Here is a 20999-nt window from a genome sequence, read left to right as displayed (position 1 = left end):
GGATCTGAACTGCCCGAAGCAATGATCTTTTAGGGGCTCAATCAAAATTCATACCTAGTTCTTCCCATCATGGTGGTTTTCTCCTTTATACCAGAACTGCTTCCAACCTGATGGCAGATGCTGCTGGCACTTGGTCCCCTTCACCCCCGGCTAGTGAGGGTGCATGCGCAGTTGCGTTAAACAGGTTTCGACATACCTTCTCAGGTGTCTGGATTTCTCATTAACTCTTGATGAGGGCTTTCTCAGGACCAGGAAATGCAGCTTGGAAAGGTGGGGGATGGGAATGACTGCAGTCCATCTTCAACAAGAGGGGTTGGACAGGAATTCAGTGCCAGCTTCTGGCACATTCTGTGTGGTTTCCAGAGGGTCCTCCAGCACGGGACAGCCCAGCTGCCCACAGTGGTAATAACCCACTCATAACACATGTCCTTTAGTGACTTTACCCACTTCCTCAAATGTTCTTCCTGGAATCACCTCCTAGGCACTGAGTCTTGAAGTTTGTCTACTTTTGGAGGAACCCAAACTGAGACAAATTCTAAAATTCATGTGGTTACACATTCACACCAAAAACAAACAAACAAAAAACCAAACCAAAACAAAAAAGCAGCCAGTAATAACGACCATGGGTGGCTGAGTAGTCAGAACCTGAGGATAACATTTTCAAGGATTGAAAAAGTGAAGCTAACATTCTCCTCAAAGCAGCAAGTTACTTCTCCAGTTTCACCAAGACTCCATCTTGCCAGAAACTGCTGGAATTGCAATCTGGGCGGTGATGGCCTCCAAGGGCTCTAGTATGGCAGCTACAGATCCAGTTTGGATTTTCTAGCTATTAAACAAGAGATTTTAGAATATACTCAGAAAGGAGGATATTTTTTCTCAATTCAAGAAAACATCTGGGCCGGGTACAGTGGCTTATGCCTGTAATCCCAGCACTTTGGGAGGCCGAGGCGGGCAGACCAACTGAGGTCAGGAGTTCAAGACCATCCTGGCCAACATGGCAAAACCCCATCTCTACTAAAAAAGAAAATATAAAAGCCAGTTGTAGTGGCACATGCCTGTAGTCCCAGCTACTCAGGAGGCTGAGGCACGAGAATCGCTTGAATCTAGGAGGCAGTGAGGCAAAATCATGCCGCTGTACTCCAGCCTGGTGACAGAGTGAGGCTCCATCTCAAAAGAAAAGAAAAAAGAAAGAAAACATCTGAATTCAAGTTGTAAAGTGTTTTTTAAAAACTACAAGTATGATCAACACATTTACATTATAGAAGACAAGCACAATCATCTTGACATACATTCTAGATTTATCTACTTTGCACATATATTTTAGAAAGATTTTCAGGGATTCAGAGGCCGGGCACAGTGGCTCAAGCCTGTAATCCCAGCACTTTGGGAGGCCGAGATGGGTGGATCACGAGGTCAGGAGATCAAGACCATCCTGGCTAACACGGTGAAACCCCGTCTCTACTAAAAATACAAAAAACTAGCCGGGAGAGGTGGTGAGCGCCTGTAGTCCCAGCTACTCGGGAGGCTGAGGCAGGAGAATGGCGTAAACCTGGGAGGCGGAGCTTGCAGTGAGCTGAGATCCGGCCACTGCACTCCAGCCTGGGGGACAGAGCAAGACTCTGTCTCAAAAAAAAAAAAAGAAAAAGAAAAAGAAAGATTTTCAGGGATTCAGTATAATATCTTAAAATGACCACTTAGTTTTAGTAAAAATAGATTCCCAGCTTCTGTTAATTGACGGTAACTATGGTCTGAGAGTGATTAGATTTTAAAGTGTTTGTGTGTGTAAAATTCTCACAGGAAAACCAATAGTAGTGCACCGTACTGAAGTGTGATGAGTTTTACTCTGCAGTTTGTCCTGCTCCAGAGATGCCAGACCAGTAAATTACATGGAGTAAGTTCACATAACACGACTGGTTTTATAGACTCTAACCATTTATTTAACAAATGGAAATTTCTAATATATAGCACTTTTCTACGTTTAAAATTTTAGGGAGGAGAGACTCATGTTCTACAGTATACATTATTACAAAAGAGTTCATTATAAATTTAAATCAGCTAAAACACTTTCTCTAACGATTAGGATTATCATCCTTTAGTGCAGCGAGGTGACATTTTGTGGAAAGCGTCCATGTCTCTTCGTCAGAGGAGATGTCTTACCAGCACAACCTTCCTTCACTCTGACCTGTCCATCAGAGAATTTCCTTTACCAGTAAAACAGATGGAAGTCCATTTCTCTTTTTGGTTCCCAACTCAAGTGCAGACCTTTTAATTTAGGAAAGAACTCAAACTTATATAAACTAAAGAGTGAAGGTTGTTGTTTTCATTCTGTTTACTCACACACTGCTCTGTAAAGTCAAGGTTTTCTTATTGATTTTGTTCACGTGCTGATTGCTACGTGTGCAGCCATCATTAGTGCAAATGTGTGGGAGACTTTTTGAATAATGTATAGCACCCAAAGGAATGAACAGCAGACCCCCCCACCCCCAAATTTAAATCACTGCTCTTATAAATCCTGAAAGCCAAGGATCACTTGTGCCTTACAGAATCCGGGGGCTCTATCCCCAGATGCAAAGTACATTTTCCAGGTTTCTCCAGGGCAAAGGCAGGGTGGACACCCTCATTAAACCTGTGCCTGATGAGGAAGAGCAACTGGCCGCTCTCCACGTTGATGAAGATAAGTCTCTGGTTGCTGTAGTCCAGCAGGATGCCCACTCTGGCTGGACGCTCAGTCACGTGAACATCACTCACAATACCACTGTAGAAAAATGTGTATCTGAAATGAAAGAGAATGGGAAACGTAAAACTCTGGAACTCTCAAAGACCTTGATAAGGAAAGTCACTTGGGAATAACCAATTCTTCAGTTATTGACTCCACTTCACAATACGGACTTGCAATAATGCTGTCCCAAATACTTTCTCTAGATTCTTCTAGATGCTAAAATGCAGAGCTCATCCCAACAGATGAGCATGTTTAATAATTTTGTTCCTTCTACATTAGGAGGCAGTCCCAGAATAGCCAACATGCCTCCCTTGTGATTTTTCTCCACATTCTAATTCTCTCCCAGTTGCCCACATGTTTTAACTACCGCATTCATGGCATGTCATTCTTTTGAATAAAACTCCTTTGAGGCTGCCATGCATTTTTAAAAGTACTACAGGCTTGCCTTCCATACAATGTATTAATTTTACAGTTTTAAAAATTTATAGGTAACTTACATAACGGCCTTTATGAAGTTTAAGAAATACTTCATTATTTTTGCCAACTTCATCCTTTGTTTCCACTCCCCCTTCCCCAAACCAACTTTCCTTTTCATTTTCTCAAGGTTTTCTGCAGCCTTGCCGCCAGAGGAGTTGCCTTTGATTCCTCTCTCTAATTCAGACAAATTCAACTCAACAACTATTCCTTGCACATATCCGTGTATCCAGCACTTTACTAGGCGCTCTGGGGGATGTAAAGGGCATGAAATACTGTCCTTGCCCTCTGGGGTCCCATACTGTATGGGGCAGGAAGGAAAAACTGCCCACACTTGAAACTCAGACCATAGCTGGGAATACCTCTCAGGGCACAGATCGTCAAGTGTTTACTAGACACATTTAATGAACCTGTTTTGGTTGTGAAGGGAAAGGTTCAAGGCCAGGCTGGAAAGGAGAAAGTGCTGACCAGAAAGTTTGGGGTTTTCTCCTAGTAGTCTTCAAAACTGAGAATGGGGCCCTGAAAGTAGGGGAAAGAATGGAATGAGAGATGGAAGAAGAGAGATGAGGGAAAGGTCTATGGATTTGTAGGCTGTAGGGGTGGGAGCACAGCAAAACCAAGGCAATTTGGACCTAAGAGTCTGGGTAAGTGACGGGTCTGGCAGGGAGGGCTGAGGATCTTCAAGACTTGCAACATCTGTCTTAAGGCCCAGAAGCTCAAGTGTAAGTATTTAGGGGATGGCAAGTTGGCAGCTTCATTGCAGAAAGAAGCTCAAGTGGAAGGGCAGAGGTTCATGGTGGTGGGGAGATAAGTGAGACTTTTGAGTTGATAGAGGACGTTTCCAACGCTTTGCTAATGAGAGAGATGCCAGAACACTATGACGTTCTGGAACCTGCAGGACAGACTAAATGTTTCAGGTAGCAATGATGGGGACTGGCAGTGTGAGCTGGGCTCTTACAGAAGGCTTTGGGAGCACATGGGCTCACACTCAGTCAGATAGGACAGGCAGGACTTGAATAGGTGAAAAAGAAGGAGAAAAATCCACACAGTAAGGGCAGCAGCAGTGATGGTGAGGTGGCCGAAGAAGCCCGTATGTGGTAGAGAACATCACCATTGGCCTGTTGGGTTTGGACAGGACACGGGGGTGACTTTTCGGATGTTACATGGATAAGTCAGTCAGGGGCCAGGCTCTAGATCTGCCCTAACACAGTAGCCACTAGACATGTGTGGCCACTTCCATTAAATTTAAAGTTAAACAAAATTTAAAATTCAGCTTTTCAGTCCTACCAGCCACACTTCAAGTGTTTAATAGCCACATGTGGCACCATTTTTTCTATTATTGCAGAAGGTTCTATTGCATAACGCTGGTCTGGAGGGTTCTAAATGCCTAAATGAGTCATTTCTCCTCCCCTGCTTGGAAGGTCCCCTGTCCCTGCAGGCCCAGCGTTGGTCATTCCTTGAGCCAATCCCTACCCAGGAGGCCAAATGGGGAAAGGTATTCCCTGAATCCTTGTCTCCACCAGTTCCGTAGGATGCAGAACCTGACCAGCCCTGCTTCTGTCTCTATTTCTGGCTGAGCACACCTGGTTAGTCTCTGTTCAAACAGGAATCATCCAGAAGCCTGGCTCTGAACACCTGCATGACCCGGGAACTGCTTCCCCTCCCCCTGGTGGACTGAGGACCCTTACTCCCTTGAGTCCCACCTCTGGCCCACACTCAGCGCAGACCCCTTTGGACACTGGTGGTAACTCCCCTCAAGGCTCCTTGCCCCAGCCTGGCCACATTCTTTCTGGCTGCCCCTCTTCACTGCGTCCTGCAGGTGGTCCCACCCAAGTTCTGACACCACTATAGATGTTTGTAGATTTTTGAGCAGAAAAAGCAGGAACATGATGAAAATGATGTTTTAGAAATATTTCCCAGTTGCAAATGGGTAGAGACTAGAAGTGAGGGTGCAGGCTGGGTGGCTGCTGCTGAAACTGCAGAGGAGGTGCGGAAGCCTTGAGCTAGCATGGCAAGTTTAGGAATGGACAGGAAGGAAACCAGCAGACTCTCCTGAGATGATCTTCACACCTGCTTTCCAATTGTGACATCTGAAAGCCTAGATTCTGTGAGTAGAATCAAGAGTAATACGGGTTGATTTAAAATCATTAAACCAGAAAAAGTAGAAGACAGGAGGGGCTGCCACAGGAGCACTCTCAGAGTCCCAGAGGCCAGGGTGCCCCAGGTGAAGCCCTCGAAGGATGACATGAGGGCCCCAAGACCCTGTCTCTCTGTGCTGAGACCACACAAAGGGACACACTCTTTCTCCCAGAATCTATGGCACCCACTCCAAGCCTGAAAGAGCCAAAGGCCAAAGCTGTAGGTTGAACTTGTCAACAAAATATACAATTGTGTTTTCTAGAGTCTAGGAATTTGTTATTGGGGGTTAGTCCTTGGTGTGGGCTTTTTAAAGATTTGAGTAAGGACATTTTCATGAAATTAATATGCAGTTTCAGTTCTGAATCTACTAACTGTAAACTGAATTTGAGTGATTTCAACTCTGGGTAGGGGCTGGGTCCTTAAGCATTGCACAGCAATGAATATCAATTAATCATAATTGCTCTGACTTGATGAAATGTGACTTTAAGTAGTGCTTGGAGATGGTGTCCTTATGAACCATCTCAGAGAATCAAACTGTCAAGCAGGATGCAGGGAGAAATGTGCAGCCAGAGATATGCAAAATCCCAATCTGTGGGCCTTTTCTGGGAACTTGCAAGCATTGAAGGCTTCTTTTTAAAGCATTACATTTAAATAATGCCTCACATTTGTATGATACTTTACTGTTCCTAAGCTCTTCCCTGTACCTGATTTCATGTGATCCTCATGACCCCAAAAGGTAGCAAGCCAGGCATTACTGTCCCCTGCTGACCTAGATGATATAAGGTATGCTCAAAGGGTTAACCCACTTATGGCAAACAGTCAATAGGAGGCTAATTGAGGATGGAGCCAGAACTAAAATTGGAATCCTGGCTCCTAGTCCAGTGTTCTTTCTATTAAACCATACTGTGAGCATATTCAGATCAACATATACCTGTCTGATCGCTCTGAGACTAACACAGGCTAATGGCTTTTTCACATCAACCAACCAAACAATACAGGTAATATAGAAGAGAGATTGGCAAACTTTTTCTATAAAGGGACAGATGTAAATATCCTAGGATTTGGCAGACATCTGTCAGCTCCACCATTGTAGTGTAATACAATACATAAACAAATGAGCATGACTGTGTTTCTGCAAATTTATTTACACAGACAGGCAGCAGGTTATATGTGGCTTATGGGCTATAGTTTGCCAACCCCTGATATGGACCAATGTCGGGGGAGATGTTGGAGATCCTCTTCTTCCTCACTCCTGTTGATTCCTTCTCTGTGGAGGGACTCCTTTTAGCATTACCCTTGTGGTCTCTCTCCACCCTGTGGTGAGTTTAGAAGGAAAAACTGTGATGCAAAGCCCATCAGCCCCTCCCTCTTCCCTGTCTCTTACTCACTAGCTACCATGGAGACGCACCTCCTTCTCTGCTTCTCCAGGCACCAACTCTGCCCTGCAGAGCAAGGAAGCTGACCTGGCCCGGGCTCTGGTTGGGTAAGTCTGCCTCCTAATAGAGTTTAATATAAGAAACCCTCTTCAGGTATGATTCACACACTCTAAAATCAGCTTCCTCAGTAATCAGAGTCAGAGTTTCATCTCCATATACTTGACTCTGGTTTTCTTTCTTAGTTGGCTCAGAACTTGGGCATGGAAGTGGGTGCTATTTATCAGGTCCCTCAGAGAGCCCTGCCTGGACACCCAAGCATAACATTTTGATGAAGTGGGGAGGGGCAGGGCTCCAGCTTACCTCTGTGGCTCAGAGCAGTGCATGTACCATGAGGTCTCCCCTTGTCCCAGGGCACCTGCCCGCATGGCCGAGCTGGAGCAGATGCCGAGTCGATATGCTGGGCAGTCTGTGACTGTGGTTTCCCAGTAATGCTGGCCACAGGAAGGCAGCTCCTCACCCAGCACTGACGGGATTCTGCGGGCAAAGTCAATCGGAGTATGCTTAGCGCAGGAATCACCAGCCTATATCTCACGAGTGTAAATATTCACAAATTCACACACTTTAGGAAGGATAGTGTCCTTGGAAACTGCTGGAATTTAACTAAAGATACTCTTTGTTCATTGTATCCTTAACCTTAACCAGATCACCACAGAACTCTCCAAACTCTCAACAGGCATTTGACATATTTCCAGTCACATACATACAACATGCATGTTGTATGCTGCATCTCTTAAAAGAGCTGGCAATCAGGAAATAACTAGAACAACGGTAGGACAAAAAGAAATGCTGCAGTCTCTGCCTGTAAGGCGACTTCTCTTCATAAATACAAGGCAAGCAGGTAGGAAACATAATTTGCATAGTTTTCTTCCAAAACTTGCAAAAAAGAAATCTCCAAAACCTTAACCATGACTTCTATGCCTCCTGACCTTGCAGGACACAGCCACCAAATGAGGTGCAGCTCTTAAATGACAAGACAGCTAGTGCTGGCCAGAGCCAAGTGTGGAATTAACCGAGTGTGATTAGCGGTCGACAGTCTGTAAGATTCTGGCCTCTTTGAACTGTAGTAGGTGCCCCTAAGAGGTTGGTTGAAGGTTTCCTTTTGTCTCACCTTAGCTATTTTTATAAGCACCTCAGTGAAATGAACCAAAAGCACTTTCAACTGCTGATGGGTGACCTTGTTTGCAAGAATTGCTCAATTTTACTTGGAAATGGCTGAGACAGCAAGGAAGCATTTTTAATTTAAGCAGCGTTAACATTCAGTCAGCACCTCTCCCTCTCCCCTTTAACAGATGAGAAAATGATTAATGCAACGGAATGTATTTCACTTTTCATGTCTTTACTCAACAACCTCATTTCAGAGAGGTGGCTACTGACAAGCCCTCACTCTGGAGCAAAGCCCAGCTGCCTGATATTTATGAGCTAATTTTCAGGTTAATAATAAATAAAATTCTATAAAACATATTATAGTTATCATCCGTTATTATCTGTGAACTCTTACCCTCCTCCAGTCTATTTATTTTCTTTTAGATTTTTTGAGGAATCCAAAAGACAGAAAAGCTCAATCTATTTCTTAAATCTCTTTTTTCCCTGAATTCACTCATTTGTATATTTTTAGCACCTGCAATGTTCCAGGCCCCATGCTAGATTTGAGGGATTCAAAGATGCACAGGATGGGGCTGCTGCTCGAAGATGACAATGATGAAGTGGCTGACAAATGACCCCACAAGTTATCTGTTCTTTTCCACAGACAAGATCAAAGTGTGCCAGGGTCCAGAGACGCCTTGGCCAGAACCAGGAGCAGGTAACACCTGAGCCTGACAAGCAAGTAGCAATGTGACAGGGAAACAGTGCAAGTCATTGCTGGCTGGCTCAGTGCCTTCTTGGGAGCACCTGGCAGCCACCGACACCAGGGCGCATCAGCACCATCAGCAGCCTGTGTTTCATGTGTGTTATGGTTTTCAAGAGTTTCACATACCTTCTCCCATTCTGCCATTTTGATCTGCAAAATAACCCCCAGAGCTTGTAGGCAAATTGCAGGGCAGTTTCCCCCACCTGGTCCTCCACCTTTGCCTCTTCTTTTCTTTGATGCTTCCTTTTGCAGCAGCTACTATGGGAGCAAGATTCTGTGGCCCAGAAACTAGGAACTCAATAAACTGTCCTTCTCTTCCATGCCTTTTTTTTTTTTTTTTTTTTTAAAGACAGAGTCTTGTTCCCAGACTAGAGTGCAATGGCACAATCTCGGCTCACTGTAACCTCCGCCTCCGAGGTTCAAGTGATTCTCCTGCCTCAGCTTCCCAAGTAGCTGAGATTACAGGCATGCACCACCACATCTGGCTAATTTTTGTATTTTTAGTAAAGATGGAGTTTCACTATGTTGGACAGGCTGGTCTCGAACTCCTGACCTCAAATGATCTGCCCACCTTGGCCTCGCAAAGTGCTGGGATTACAGGCATAAGCCACTGTGCCCAGCCTCTTCTATGCCTTTTCAAGAAGGTTGATAAAATATCTGGTTTGCTATAGAAAAATAATAAAAGAATTACTGGACCCTTTTTCCCCCCCACTGAACCAGAGATCATACCTTAAATAGCCAATGTTTTAATCAAACCATCTGTGCTTATATTTCCAATAAAAATATTGACACTTGCTCCAAGTGATGAACTATTGCTCAGTAGGGAACCACAGCTGAACAGTGTGGATGTGCACACACTGATATTTGAGACCACATCCCGATATGTTCACTGCACCATGAATATGCTCAGGGGAGGCCATCCTGAGGTGACACACACTAAGATCCTACTGCCAGGCCATCAGCTCACTTGTGCTTTCTTCTTCTACTTACTCTGTCAGCCGTCTCCTCTCAGCAAAGCTGATCACTGTCCCACTTGAGGAAATGTGTAGAGCAGGATGAGCTGTTTCTCTCAACAAGAGAAATCTGGTTCCTATTGCAGGTGAGAAAAGAGGATTAAAACATTGCCATGAGGGCCAGTGCTGTTCCTAAGCTAAGCCCCACATTTCAGACCCTAGACTCTCTTTCCCCTGACATCAAAATCCCCCACGCAGTGTCTTCAGATCCACAGCTGAAAATTTCACTCATGATAAGGCCTTCGTGGATGCTGGTGGCTGGTTACCTCTAGCTGGTGCCGCAGGCACGTCCTCACCTCTATACCACTAATAGAGGGGTACCGGCTATCAGTGCTCACCTGCTGTGCAGTGTGCTCCTTGCACCAGCAGCATCTACATCACCTGGAAACTAGTTAAAATTTCAGACTCTCAGACCCCACCGTAGCCCTCCTGACTTCGAATCTGTATTTTAACAAGATTGTCATGAAATCTGTGTGCATATTAAAATTTGAGGATGCAGGCTGGTGAGATGGTTCACGCCTGCAATCCCAGCACTTTGGGAGGTCAAGGCAGGCAGATCACAAGGTCAGGAGTTCGAGACCAGCCTGGTCAACATGGTGAAACCTTGTCTCTACTAAAAATACAAAAAATTAGCCGGGCATGGTGGTGCGCACCTGTAATCCCAGCTACTCAGGAGTCTGAAGCGAGAGAATAGCTTGAACCCAAGAGGCAGAGACTGCAGTGAGCCAACATCGTGCCATTGCACTCCAGCCTGGGTGACAGAGCAACACCCCATCTCGAGAAGAAAAAATTGGGGGATGCACCAGTATAACCTAAAGGAGAGACTAACAATGGAAGAACAGGCACCATATTGGGACTGCGGGGAGAACACTGCTGGGAGGACAGCCCTCGCATCTTCTCTTCGTAAACATCAGGCTGGCCCTGACTATGTCACAAACAAGGCACAAGCACAAGATGTTGCTGGGTAAGCAGATCGCTTGTTGTGCCCACTCAACCTTGTGCCAGCTCTGAGTCTAGGATAAGATAAGAAAATGATCCTCTTTCCATTCCTCACTTCCTTTCACAAAAATTGAAGAGACAAACATTTTTTGTTGGCATCATCTAGGTATTTTCCCAAAAATGTCACTGAATAGTTTTATTACTTTCTTGAATTACTCTTTTGGTCATTCGTTCAACAAACATTAACTATCACAAACTATGTGTCAGGCATCAAGAATAAACAGAACAAGGCTGGTAACTTGTTCACAGAGTTCAAAGAACAACCCCAACCTACCATACATATACACACACCATACCCACAAATTATAACACATTGTGAGTCTGATAAAAATCATCTGGAGAGGCCAGGCGTGGTGGCTCACACCTGTAATTCCAGCACTTCAGGAGGCTGAGGCGGGCGGATCACCTGAGGTCACGAGTTGGAGACCAGCCTGGCCAACATGGCAAAAACCCATCTCTACTAAAACAATACAAAAATTAGCCAGGCATGGTGGACATGCCAAATCCCAGCTACTCGGGAGGCTGAGGCATGAGAATCACTTAACTCAGGAGACAGAGGTTGCAGTGAGCCAAGATTGTGCCACTTCACTCCAGCCTCGGTGACAGATTGAGACTGTCTCAAAAAAAAAAAAAATCATCTAGAGAGATTTCTAAAAGCATAAATGTTTGAGCCCATCTCTAGATCAATTAAATCAGGATCTTCAGGAGTGGAGGCAGGGAAACAGTATTTTTTAAGCACCCTGGCTGATTGCTAATAGGTAGCCAAGGTTGAGAACCTGTAAAGCAGAAAAACAAAAGAAATATCTTGACCTTTGACCAACCTTGGGTCCTCATGACAAAAACCTACCACTGACAGTAGGTTGGGAGTTTATAAAGTTGCCCTCTAGGACATCTTCTCTGAGGGGTAGAAGGGAAGGAATCGCTTGGAAATAGCTCACTGTGTGCAAAGGAGAAAGTACCTCTGGTGGAGATGAGAGCAGCTTCACTCTGTTCACTTGTCCCAAATGCATTGATGGCTCGCACGTAGAAAAAGTAGTTATCATTGGGTTGGAGGTTAACTTTCAGCTGGAGTCCTTTGATTCCAGAGAAAGATCTAAATACAAGAGGAAAATAATAATTTTAAATATAATGCCACGTGCTAAATGATTCCTATTTCAATTTGGTAGTGAATGAACATCTTTTATTAACAACAAATAACTTATTTTCTTCCCCTTTTATGACCACTGGATTAGCAAGCCAGATCCTACAAAATGGCCATTGTCCACTAAGATTACTTTATCAAATAATTTCTATTATGTGCCTTCCAGAACACTCTTTGGAACAGAACCAGACACTTAAAAAAATTCAGAAAACAGACTACTATTGTGGTTAGTGAATCGCCAAGAATATAGCATTTTCTTTATCAATTTTTGGCCAGAGGGCACTTTTGGATTAAGATGATATTAAACCAATCTACGATGATTTTGTACATGATCATCATGCTAAAGCCATCAAAGTTAATAGAAACTGAAGATCTTTAAGGAAAATGAAATCTTTTTTTTTTTTTTTTGAGACGGAGTCTCGCTCTGTCGACCAGGCTGGAGTGCAGCAGCGTGATCTCAGCTCACTGCAAGCTCCGCCTCTCGGGTTCACGCCATTCTCCTGCCTCAGCCTCCCAAGTAGCTGGGACTACAGGTGCCTGCCACCATGCCTGGCTAATTTTTTGTATTTTTAGTAGAGACAGGGTTTCACCATGTTAGCCAGGATGGTCTTGATCTCATGACCTCATGATCCACCCGCCTCAGCCTCCCAAAGTGCTGGGATTACAGGTGTGAGCCACCCTGCCCAGCTAGAAGACCAAATCTTTTAAAGCAAACTCGGTCTTGGCAAGAAAAGAGAATTCTAATTGAAAAAAAAAAAATCCTCAAAGTTGCTATTCCTAAACTGCCTATTTAAATTAAAAGAAAAATGCTGATAGTGGTGTCTAATTGGCAGTGGGCTTGGCAAGTACACTGTAACAGCCTCACCACTTAATACAAATGGACTTGCTGGATTTGAAGATGGAGCTCTCTGAATCTGCCAACAAGCTAGAATAGTTTTGTGCTTCTTTCCCATTCTCTTTAATCTGTTTGATATCATAGCCTAGAGCATGAATTAAGAAAAAAAAAAAAGCAAGCAGGGCTCTTTCTTTAAACTTCCATTTGGAGAGTCCTTAGAGTTACAAGTTAGATTCCTCGCTAACGAAAGTTCCTAACTTGGGTGCTGGAGAGCCAGAGTCCTGCTCCCAGGAGATATAAGTGTCAATGAATATAATACTACAATAGCCTTCATGTTCATTCTCAGAAGGGCAGGGTTTTTTGTCTTGGTTTGTTTTTTTTTTTTGTTATTAATGAATATACCACAAAAGCACCAGAATCAAAGAGTGGTCACTGTTCCACAGATGAATTTTTTTCCAGGTTATTTCTACTTTTGCTGACTTCTTTCACTTCCTAATACCTGTCTTAGAGAATAACATGGAGAGCCAGAAAAAAGAAAAAGTGTTCTTGACCCAGAAAACAAACTAATTTCAAACTTCTTAAAAGCAAAACATTTGTACAGAATAACCACCCCACCCCGACTCCATGTCTAAAAGGACAAAACTTACGTTGTGCTCCTCAGAAGGCAGGGGCAAGGGAAGCACTCTGGACCTGCTTGTGTAACTGCTGTTTAGTGCCCGTGTCCGGAAAAGGTCAGTGCAAATTCCTCAAATCATATTGGTTGTTATTTTAGAACTGATCACCCGACCAGGCCCTCAGGAGAGGACTGTCCTTAGATACACTCAGACTGGATCAATGACATTGAGCCCCATGTCCACTGACAACTAATTAGGCTTCAGTAATTAATGGAAAACCATGTCCTATGATTGAGAATGTAATTTCTGACTAACATCTAGAATATTATTCTGGGGTAGATGTATTGCTTATCTTATTGGAATCGATGACTGAAGAAGTGTTTTAAATGAACATTAATTATGATTAGTAACAAAATTATTGTCTCACTAAGCATACTTAGCCTGAACTAAATTTCAGACTTCATTCGCTCCCTAAATAAATACATATTGATCACTTATCATGTGCCCAGGCCCTGTCTCTGCCTGTTATTCTGAGGGCTTGTTGAGGAGGCGGGAGTGGGAAGGGGGAAAGTGACAAGGATTGGTGGGGAAATTTTAGCTTTAGAGACAAAGAGAACACACTGGCTTCATTTTATAACAACACAGTTGTTAAACAGCAAGGATACTCTTTTTTAGTTAAGTGTTTGCCCTTAAGATGATGAAGTCTGTCAAAGAGAAAATTCCACATATATAGTCAACTGCATGCTCTGTCTCATTGCTCATTTAAAGAACAAAGGTTCACATGGTACTGAAGTCAAAATATGGGATCTGTCCTGCTTTCAGTGCATGAAACAGGTCAGGCAGATTTGACAAATGTGCACAATGTCCTCACTGAATCTGTGAAGTAAAAGCAGCAGGCATGCAAACAAAAGTAATACGAAATGTGGTGGTGTTTTGTTGTTTACAAGTTGCCATCTTATGCTCAAGCACCAAGAACAAAGCAAAAAAGGTTAGAACAAACGGTTCGTTTCCTTGTCTGCTTATTCTGACTCCACTCAGATGTCACCAAAGTCTTCATGTCAGCTGTCCCTGAGTTTTAGCCTAACCAGAACTTCAAAAATTCTGGAATTTGAGATCTAAAGAGTAGCACTCTTCCAGAGATTATGATTTTTTTAATTTTAGAAACAAAAATCTGTCATAATTGCAACTAAGTCCATATGACTTATAACAAGCATTGCATAGTTTGCAGTAGAATTCAAGTTCACAGAATACCCAAACTAAGGTGAGTGATCAGACAGCAAATGAAGCCATGATAGTTTGTTGGTGCTGAGGGATTTTATACCAGTAAATAACATGACTGACGTGACTATGATTGGAAGTCTACAGCCAATAATAAAATTTGAAAGACAATTAGAAATTTGACTCAAATGGTCTCATTTTGGGCCCTAATCGTGGGCTCCTCCCTACAAGCGCCATAGTGCAATGGAAAGAGATGGCTTTATGTGTGGAGGTCCCAGAGACACGAGGGCAGTGAGCAGCGCAGCATCTAGTGCCTCTGAGCAGCAGCCATGAAGTTGATTGCTGGTGGATGATAAGCTCCAGTGGAGATGAAACTTATCACAGAGCATTGTGCCCAGCAGCCTTCAGAGGCCTCTCAACCTGCTCATCTCGTCCTTAGTAGCTCCACTGCTGCAAAGCAGAGAGAAATGACTTAGAGGAGACTCGCTGTCTCCTCAGAAGGCCTTGGGCTACCCTGTGAATGAGAGATGGTCTCTTTCTCTGTTGTTTCAGAGGCAAATGAGTGGAAGCCCTCAGCAGCTGATGCCTGTGAGGATAGCCTCTCTAGCTTGGGCCCTTTTATTCTGGAAAGTTTGCCATGACTAAGATGGACAATGGGGTGAGAATCATTTATGGTAGGAATTGAAAAGGATTTTTACGAAGTAAAAAATAACTGGGGACATAATGGTTAAGGGGGATATTAAAAGCATTCCCATTAAGTCAGAGAGAAACATGAGGTTAAACACATTGGGAGGTAGGAGGTAAAATTACTACGATTTGCAGATGATGGGACCGTTTATCTAGAGAACCCAAGAAAATCAGCTGAAAAACTCACATAATAAGAGAATTCAGTAGGATGGCTAGATATAAAACTGATACAAGAAATCAAAAGCCTTTATATACAAATAACAACTAGATAGGAGATAAAATGAAAAATCTTATTTAGAATAGTGACAGACATAAAAATATATAAAGATATAAGATCCATATAAAGAACATTTTTTAAGATGCTACTGAGGGAAACACAAGAAAAGACTTGAGTGAAGGGAAAGGCATATCAGTTCTTGGATAGGAAAATGCAACATCATAAAAATTTCAATTCTCCCTAAGTTAATCTATAAATTTAACATGATCTCTAAAAATAACACATCATCAGGAGCAGGCTGATGGAGGAAGCTATGCATCCTGATTCTAAAGATCATATAAAATATAAACTAGAAAGTAGAAAAAAAAGTCAGGAAGGGACAACCTAATCTACCAGGAATTCTAAATTATAAAGCTATAATAATAAAACCAGTATGGTCCTGGGGCATAAATAGATGGATCAATAGACAGATTATAAAGGTCAGGAATAGACTCAAACATATAGTCTCTTGAGTGTATAATAATGGAAGTATTTCAGATCAGAAGGGAAAATGATGGGTTTTCCTGTTGGGACAGCTAGATAGCCATACTAAAATAAAAAAAAAAAAAGTACAATTTCCTACTTCACACAATCTACTGAGATAAATTCCAGATGATAAAATACCTAGTTTTAAAAATGAAATTACTGTATTGGCTATTACAAAAAACATGAGTGAATAAACATACACTCACACACACACACAGAAAGAGAGAGACAGAGAGAGAGAGAGGGGCAGGGGGGCATTTTAAAATATGCTACCCAAGTTAAAAGTTATTTTCAAAAGACATTGATAAATTCAACTCTATTATTATAAAAAATATGCACAGTAAAAATTTTTTAAAGATTAGAAACTTGTATCTTAATAGGAAAGCTAACTTCATTAAAAAAAAAAGAAAAAAAAACAGAGCTTCTACAAATCAAAAAGAAAAAATACCACAATCCAAGAGAAAAAAAATTGCTAGGAAATGAACAGTTTATAGAAAAGGAAGTACTGTGCATGGCTCTGAACCATATGAAAAGATGTTCAACCTAATAAAAGAAATGCAGTTAAACTAAAATAAGATTTCATTTTCTACGAATTGTCAGAAGATCAAAAGCTTTATCATCCCATGTTTAGGCAAGGGTAGGAAGAACTAAGCACTCTTATACACTGCTAGTCAGAGTCAAATAAACAACTAAAACCTCTGTAGAGACAGTTCAGTAATATCTATCAAAACTCATAATGTACACACTTTTTAACCAGTTATTCTACTTCTAATAATTTAATTTACAAATATATTTGCACATATATGAAATGATATATGCACAGGGTTGTTTACTGCAGCATTGTTTGTGATGGCAAGAGAATAAAAACAACTTCAATGCCTCTCAATTGGTAAATAAGTTAAATTATATTCTTTTTTTCTTTTTTTTTTTTGAGATGGAGTGTTACTCTGTCACCCAGGCTGGAGTCCAGTGGCATGATCTCAGCTCATTGCATTCCCCACCCGGGTTCAAGTGATTCTCCTGCCTCAGCCTCCCGAGCAACTGGGAAAACAGGTGCCTACCACTGCGACTGGCTAATTTTTGTATTTTTAGTAGAGATGGGGTTTCACCATCTTGGCCAGGCTGGTCTTGAACTTCTGACCTCATGATCCACCTGCCTCAGCCTCCCAAAGTGCTGGAATTACAGGCGTGAGCCACTGTGCCTGGCCTAAATCATATTCTTAATACAATAAAACTTTTTAAAATTTTTAATTTATTTTTTAAGATGCAATGTCACTCTTGTCACCCAGGCTGGAGTGCAATGGCACAAGCTTGGCTCACTGAAACCTCCGCCTCCTGAATTCAAGCAATTCTCCTGCCTCAGCCTCCCAAGTAGCTGGGATTACAGCTGCCTGCCACCACGCCCAGCTAATTTTTATATTTTTTTTAGTAGAGATGGGGTTTCACCACGTTGGCCAGGCTGGTCTCGAACTCCTGACCTCAGGCGATCCACTCACCTCGGCCTCCCAAAGTGCTGGGATTACAGACATGAGCCATCACACCTGGCCTAAAATTGTTTTTTCTAATTAAAGTAGTTTCATATGTATTGATATGGGATGCTTACCAAGGAATATTTTTAATCAAGAAAAGCAAAGTGGAGAAACATATATAGTATGCTACCATTTGTTGAAAAACTATAGATGTTTGTATGTGCACAGACTATCTGGAAGGATCAATATGAATCAGGTAACAGTAATTGCTTCTGGGGAGGAGAATTGGGTAGATAAAGGATAGGTAGAAAGGAGACTTAATTTCCACTGTATTCTCTTTTATATCTTTTTAATTTGTACCATAAGTACATATTCTCTATCCAAATTTAATTAAATATTTTACTTTTAAGAGCTATATTACCCGTTCAGAAGTTCAGGAGTTGGTTGAATTTGTTTGCACAATCTCAAAGGGAACATTAGTTTGAACACTGTAAAGTAGCCTCTCCAGGAATTCGATAATTCAGCCATTTGTGTGGGATAGAAAAAAAGGAAAGGCGTATGTATGTGCTTAAGATAACTTCAGGGGTTGACAATTACAGGGTGTGGTTGTTCTCTGCACCACCATGTCCAACCCCTGGATCTAAGCATGCTTTCTCCTCAGGGGAGCAGGGCAGCCTGTGTACAAACAGTATGGAGGAATCCAGTGCCATGATTCCTAGGAGCAGCCAACAGTTAGTGTCGTCACTGCAGTGTACCACAGATGGCTAAGTAGCTATTGTTTTTTAAAAACACAGTTGGCTCTTACTGACATTCACATTGGCAGCACCAACATTCAGGCAGTCAGTCAACACCACGTCGTATGAACTGTGAAGAGTACATGGCTGGGCCCTGAAAGACCAGCTAGTAAGGCAGTGTTCCCCAAGCCTGCCTGGGCATATCAGACCTTCTGAATCGGAATCTTAAGAGGGGCCTTCGAATCTAAGTGTTTAGTAAGCATCCCAGTTGATTTTTATGACCATTAAGGTTGGGAAAGATAATCATAAGATAATGTGGGGTAAGAAGGGGTGGGAAGGAAAAAAAAAAAACTACTTGAGAACATGAGCAACACTAAATATAAAAAACTAACTGAATAGCCATGGCTGTTTGAAGCTACTTATAAAATCTTAACTAACTGTAAATATGGAACTTTTTGTTTAAGGTGAAACACTTGGTTAAATCAGGATTGAGAAGATTTTCCTTTTTAAAAAAGTTGGTAAATAATTTTTGAACAGAATGATTTTTCTTTTGATAAATGATGATATTATGAGACTCGATGGTAAGTGTCTCACTCTTAGTTCATAATAGTGTGGAAAATAACATGGGGGCTGAATGGTCAGGCTGGTCTTGAACTCCTTGGCCTCAAGTGATCCTCCCACCTCAGACTCCCCAAGTGCTGAGATTACAGGTGTGAACTAACATCACTCTTAGTTCACAACGGTGTAGCAAAGTAACATGGGGGCTGAATGCTAACAACCATGGGGCTTAGGCTTTTCTATAATTAGACATTCTTGCAAAATCAGCATAAGCCAAAGGTCCCAACAGAAAGATTCTAGATTTTTGTTTTCTCTCTAGTTACTCTCCAAAGGCTGAATGGTATCATTTACATTCCAGGCAGAGAATCCCAGGAGCTTAGTAACATTCATTCCTCTGGATTCTCTAGGCCCTCCTTTACCCCTCCACAGCCACACAGGCAAAGAATTCCTTGAGATCCTCATAAAACTGCCTGCCTAGAATGGTGACTTCACATTATGCTTTCAGATCCTGTTTAAAATAATGGTTATATAGAGAATGTTTTTGTAGCTTTTGTAAAACTGCTCTTAAAGACAATCACTATTATCTTGTTCAATAGCCCTTATATAAAGATCTACATGAAAGATTCATCTTAGAGCTGAATGTCAAGAAATATAATTGTCTCTCTTGGTGAAATGTGCTTCCTTTTAAAAAAAGAGTTGAGTTATATAATCTCTTTTTTCCTCTTGCTGTCTCCCCCTCTCTCCTGTTTTCTCTTTAGCTGCCAGTAAGTTCAGATTTAAATTTTGTGTTCTGTTGAGGTTCAGTTCTTCACTTTCATTCTCCTCAGTCCTGCGTTATTTGGCTCTTGTTCTCACAGGATCGTTTTACTGGTTCTACTATGTCTGGGTCCTTCATTGTGGACAATCTGAATTCTTTTGGAAATTGACAGGCCTAAGTTAGAAGTGAAGGAACTGACTGGGTTTCCATTGACTGAGGTTTTACTGTACAACTAGGAGGTGTATGGGAATTTAAATGATCAAAGTCAAATAAGGGTCACTTGGGAAGAAAGATTTCATTTAGGAAAAGCCAAATGCCAAGATACTGGGTGCGATGGAGAATCATCTTCGCAAAACTCCCTCTCCCAAAGGCTCCCTACAGAGGGATATGACAACTGGGTCAGGAAAACAATTTCACATACAGATTGGCGACTAGCTTTCAATTACTCAATGAGAATTTTGGCCCAATCATGTCAGTCACCCTCCTATCTCCCCAGGAAGAAGCAAGGAGCAGGAATGACTGCCTCCTTTAGCCACAGGGTGCAAGGAAGTTCCAATCTCTTGCTGTTGACCACTGGTCAGTCATCACCTTTCCATCTGAAGGCTTAGGAAGAAAGATTGAAAGAAAAGAAAAATGCTGCGATTCCTCACTCTGCACTAAGTTCATTAGGAAACTTATCCTTATTTGTCCTTATTCTACAGACAGAGCAGTGGGTGTCCCCAGCTGAAAACACCCACATATGACAGGCAATTCTGTTCCTGCTCCACCAGGTGGGGCCCCAAAACCTGGAAGAAGGAGGAATATGAGCTCACAGGCTCAGCACCCTGAGCCCAACTCCCTGGAAATGCTTGCCCTGGAGGATGGCCCCGGGAGGGTCTCCCCAGCCCATAGCCTCAGCCAGGGCCAGGGAGCAGGAGACTCACTCCCAGCTACTTTCTGGCGTATTGACTCTCACAGATTTGTCATTCAATACAGGGCTTCTCTCGCTGCAGCCCACACAGCTAATCCCTGTACTATATTTCTCTCAGTTTTCCCTCCTCCACCCACACTTCTTCTGACTTCTCTCCACACAGGAGAGACAGAACAGCTGAGGAAACAGCAGAACGGTGGAAAATTTTTGAAAGTGTTTCGAGCCCACCCAACCTGAGGAGAGCATTCAAAGAATAACAGGAAGAGGGTGAGTAGGAGCTCCCTCAGCCCCCGCGCACAAGCCGGGGATTGTCACTCCCGCCTACCCCAAACCCAACAGGGGCCGACTGCTGGGACTGAGCCTCGGTGCCCACACGCAAAAATATGCAAATGTTTTCTGTGAGGATTATGGAATGGAGGCAATTGCTCAGCTATTTCAGACACTGCGTCATGGAACTTGGGGGCACAGTAGGCTCATTTCATTCAAACACCCACCATAAAAGTTCAACTAGCACCTTTGGTCTTAAATTGGAATCGCCAGAGGCCATCATACCTGGGGAAGGACTGCAGGTCTGAAGATGGACGTGTTTCTGTTCTGGCAACCAAAATTAGATTCTCTAATCTAGAGGACAACCAATGCCCTCTCTCCGTGTGTGTGTGATGTAATATTACTCATCTTTTTTTGCCTTTTTGTTTTTCATTTCCT

At 42.6% G+C, this 20999-nt stretch overlaps 1 protein-coding gene across 1 annotated transcript in view; it reads right to left on the bottom strand.

Annotated features, from left to right (window-relative positions):
* Positions 1-1912: 1912 nt before the first annotated feature.
* Positions 1913-20999, bottom strand: part of CMYA5 (cardiomyopathy associated 5) — a 64463-nt gene continuing 45376 nt past the window's right edge. The window contains exons 11-14 of the mRNA XM_011934328.1: positions 11589-11722; positions 9608-9707; positions 7069-7242; positions 1913-2773 (exon numbers count right to left, since the gene is read on the bottom strand). Coding sequence (XP_011789718.1) covers positions 2527-2773; positions 7069-7242; positions 9608-9707; positions 11589-11722 — 655 coding nt within the window. The 3' untranslated portion in view covers positions 1913-2526. The remainder of the gene's footprint in view (positions 2774-7068; positions 7243-9607; positions 9708-11588; positions 11723-20999) is intronic.

Source organism: Colobus angolensis, unplaced genomic scaffold, assembly GCF_000951035.1.
Source record: "Colobus angolensis palliatus isolate OR3802 unplaced genomic scaffold, Cang.pa_1.0 Scaffold134, whole genome shotgun sequence".
NCBI classification, from domain to species: domain Eukaryota; kingdom Metazoa; phylum Chordata; class Mammalia; order Primates; family Cercopithecidae; genus Colobus; species Colobus angolensis.
Note: the sequence above shows the minus strand (reverse complement) of the source record. Positions and strands in the feature narration are given on the sequence as shown.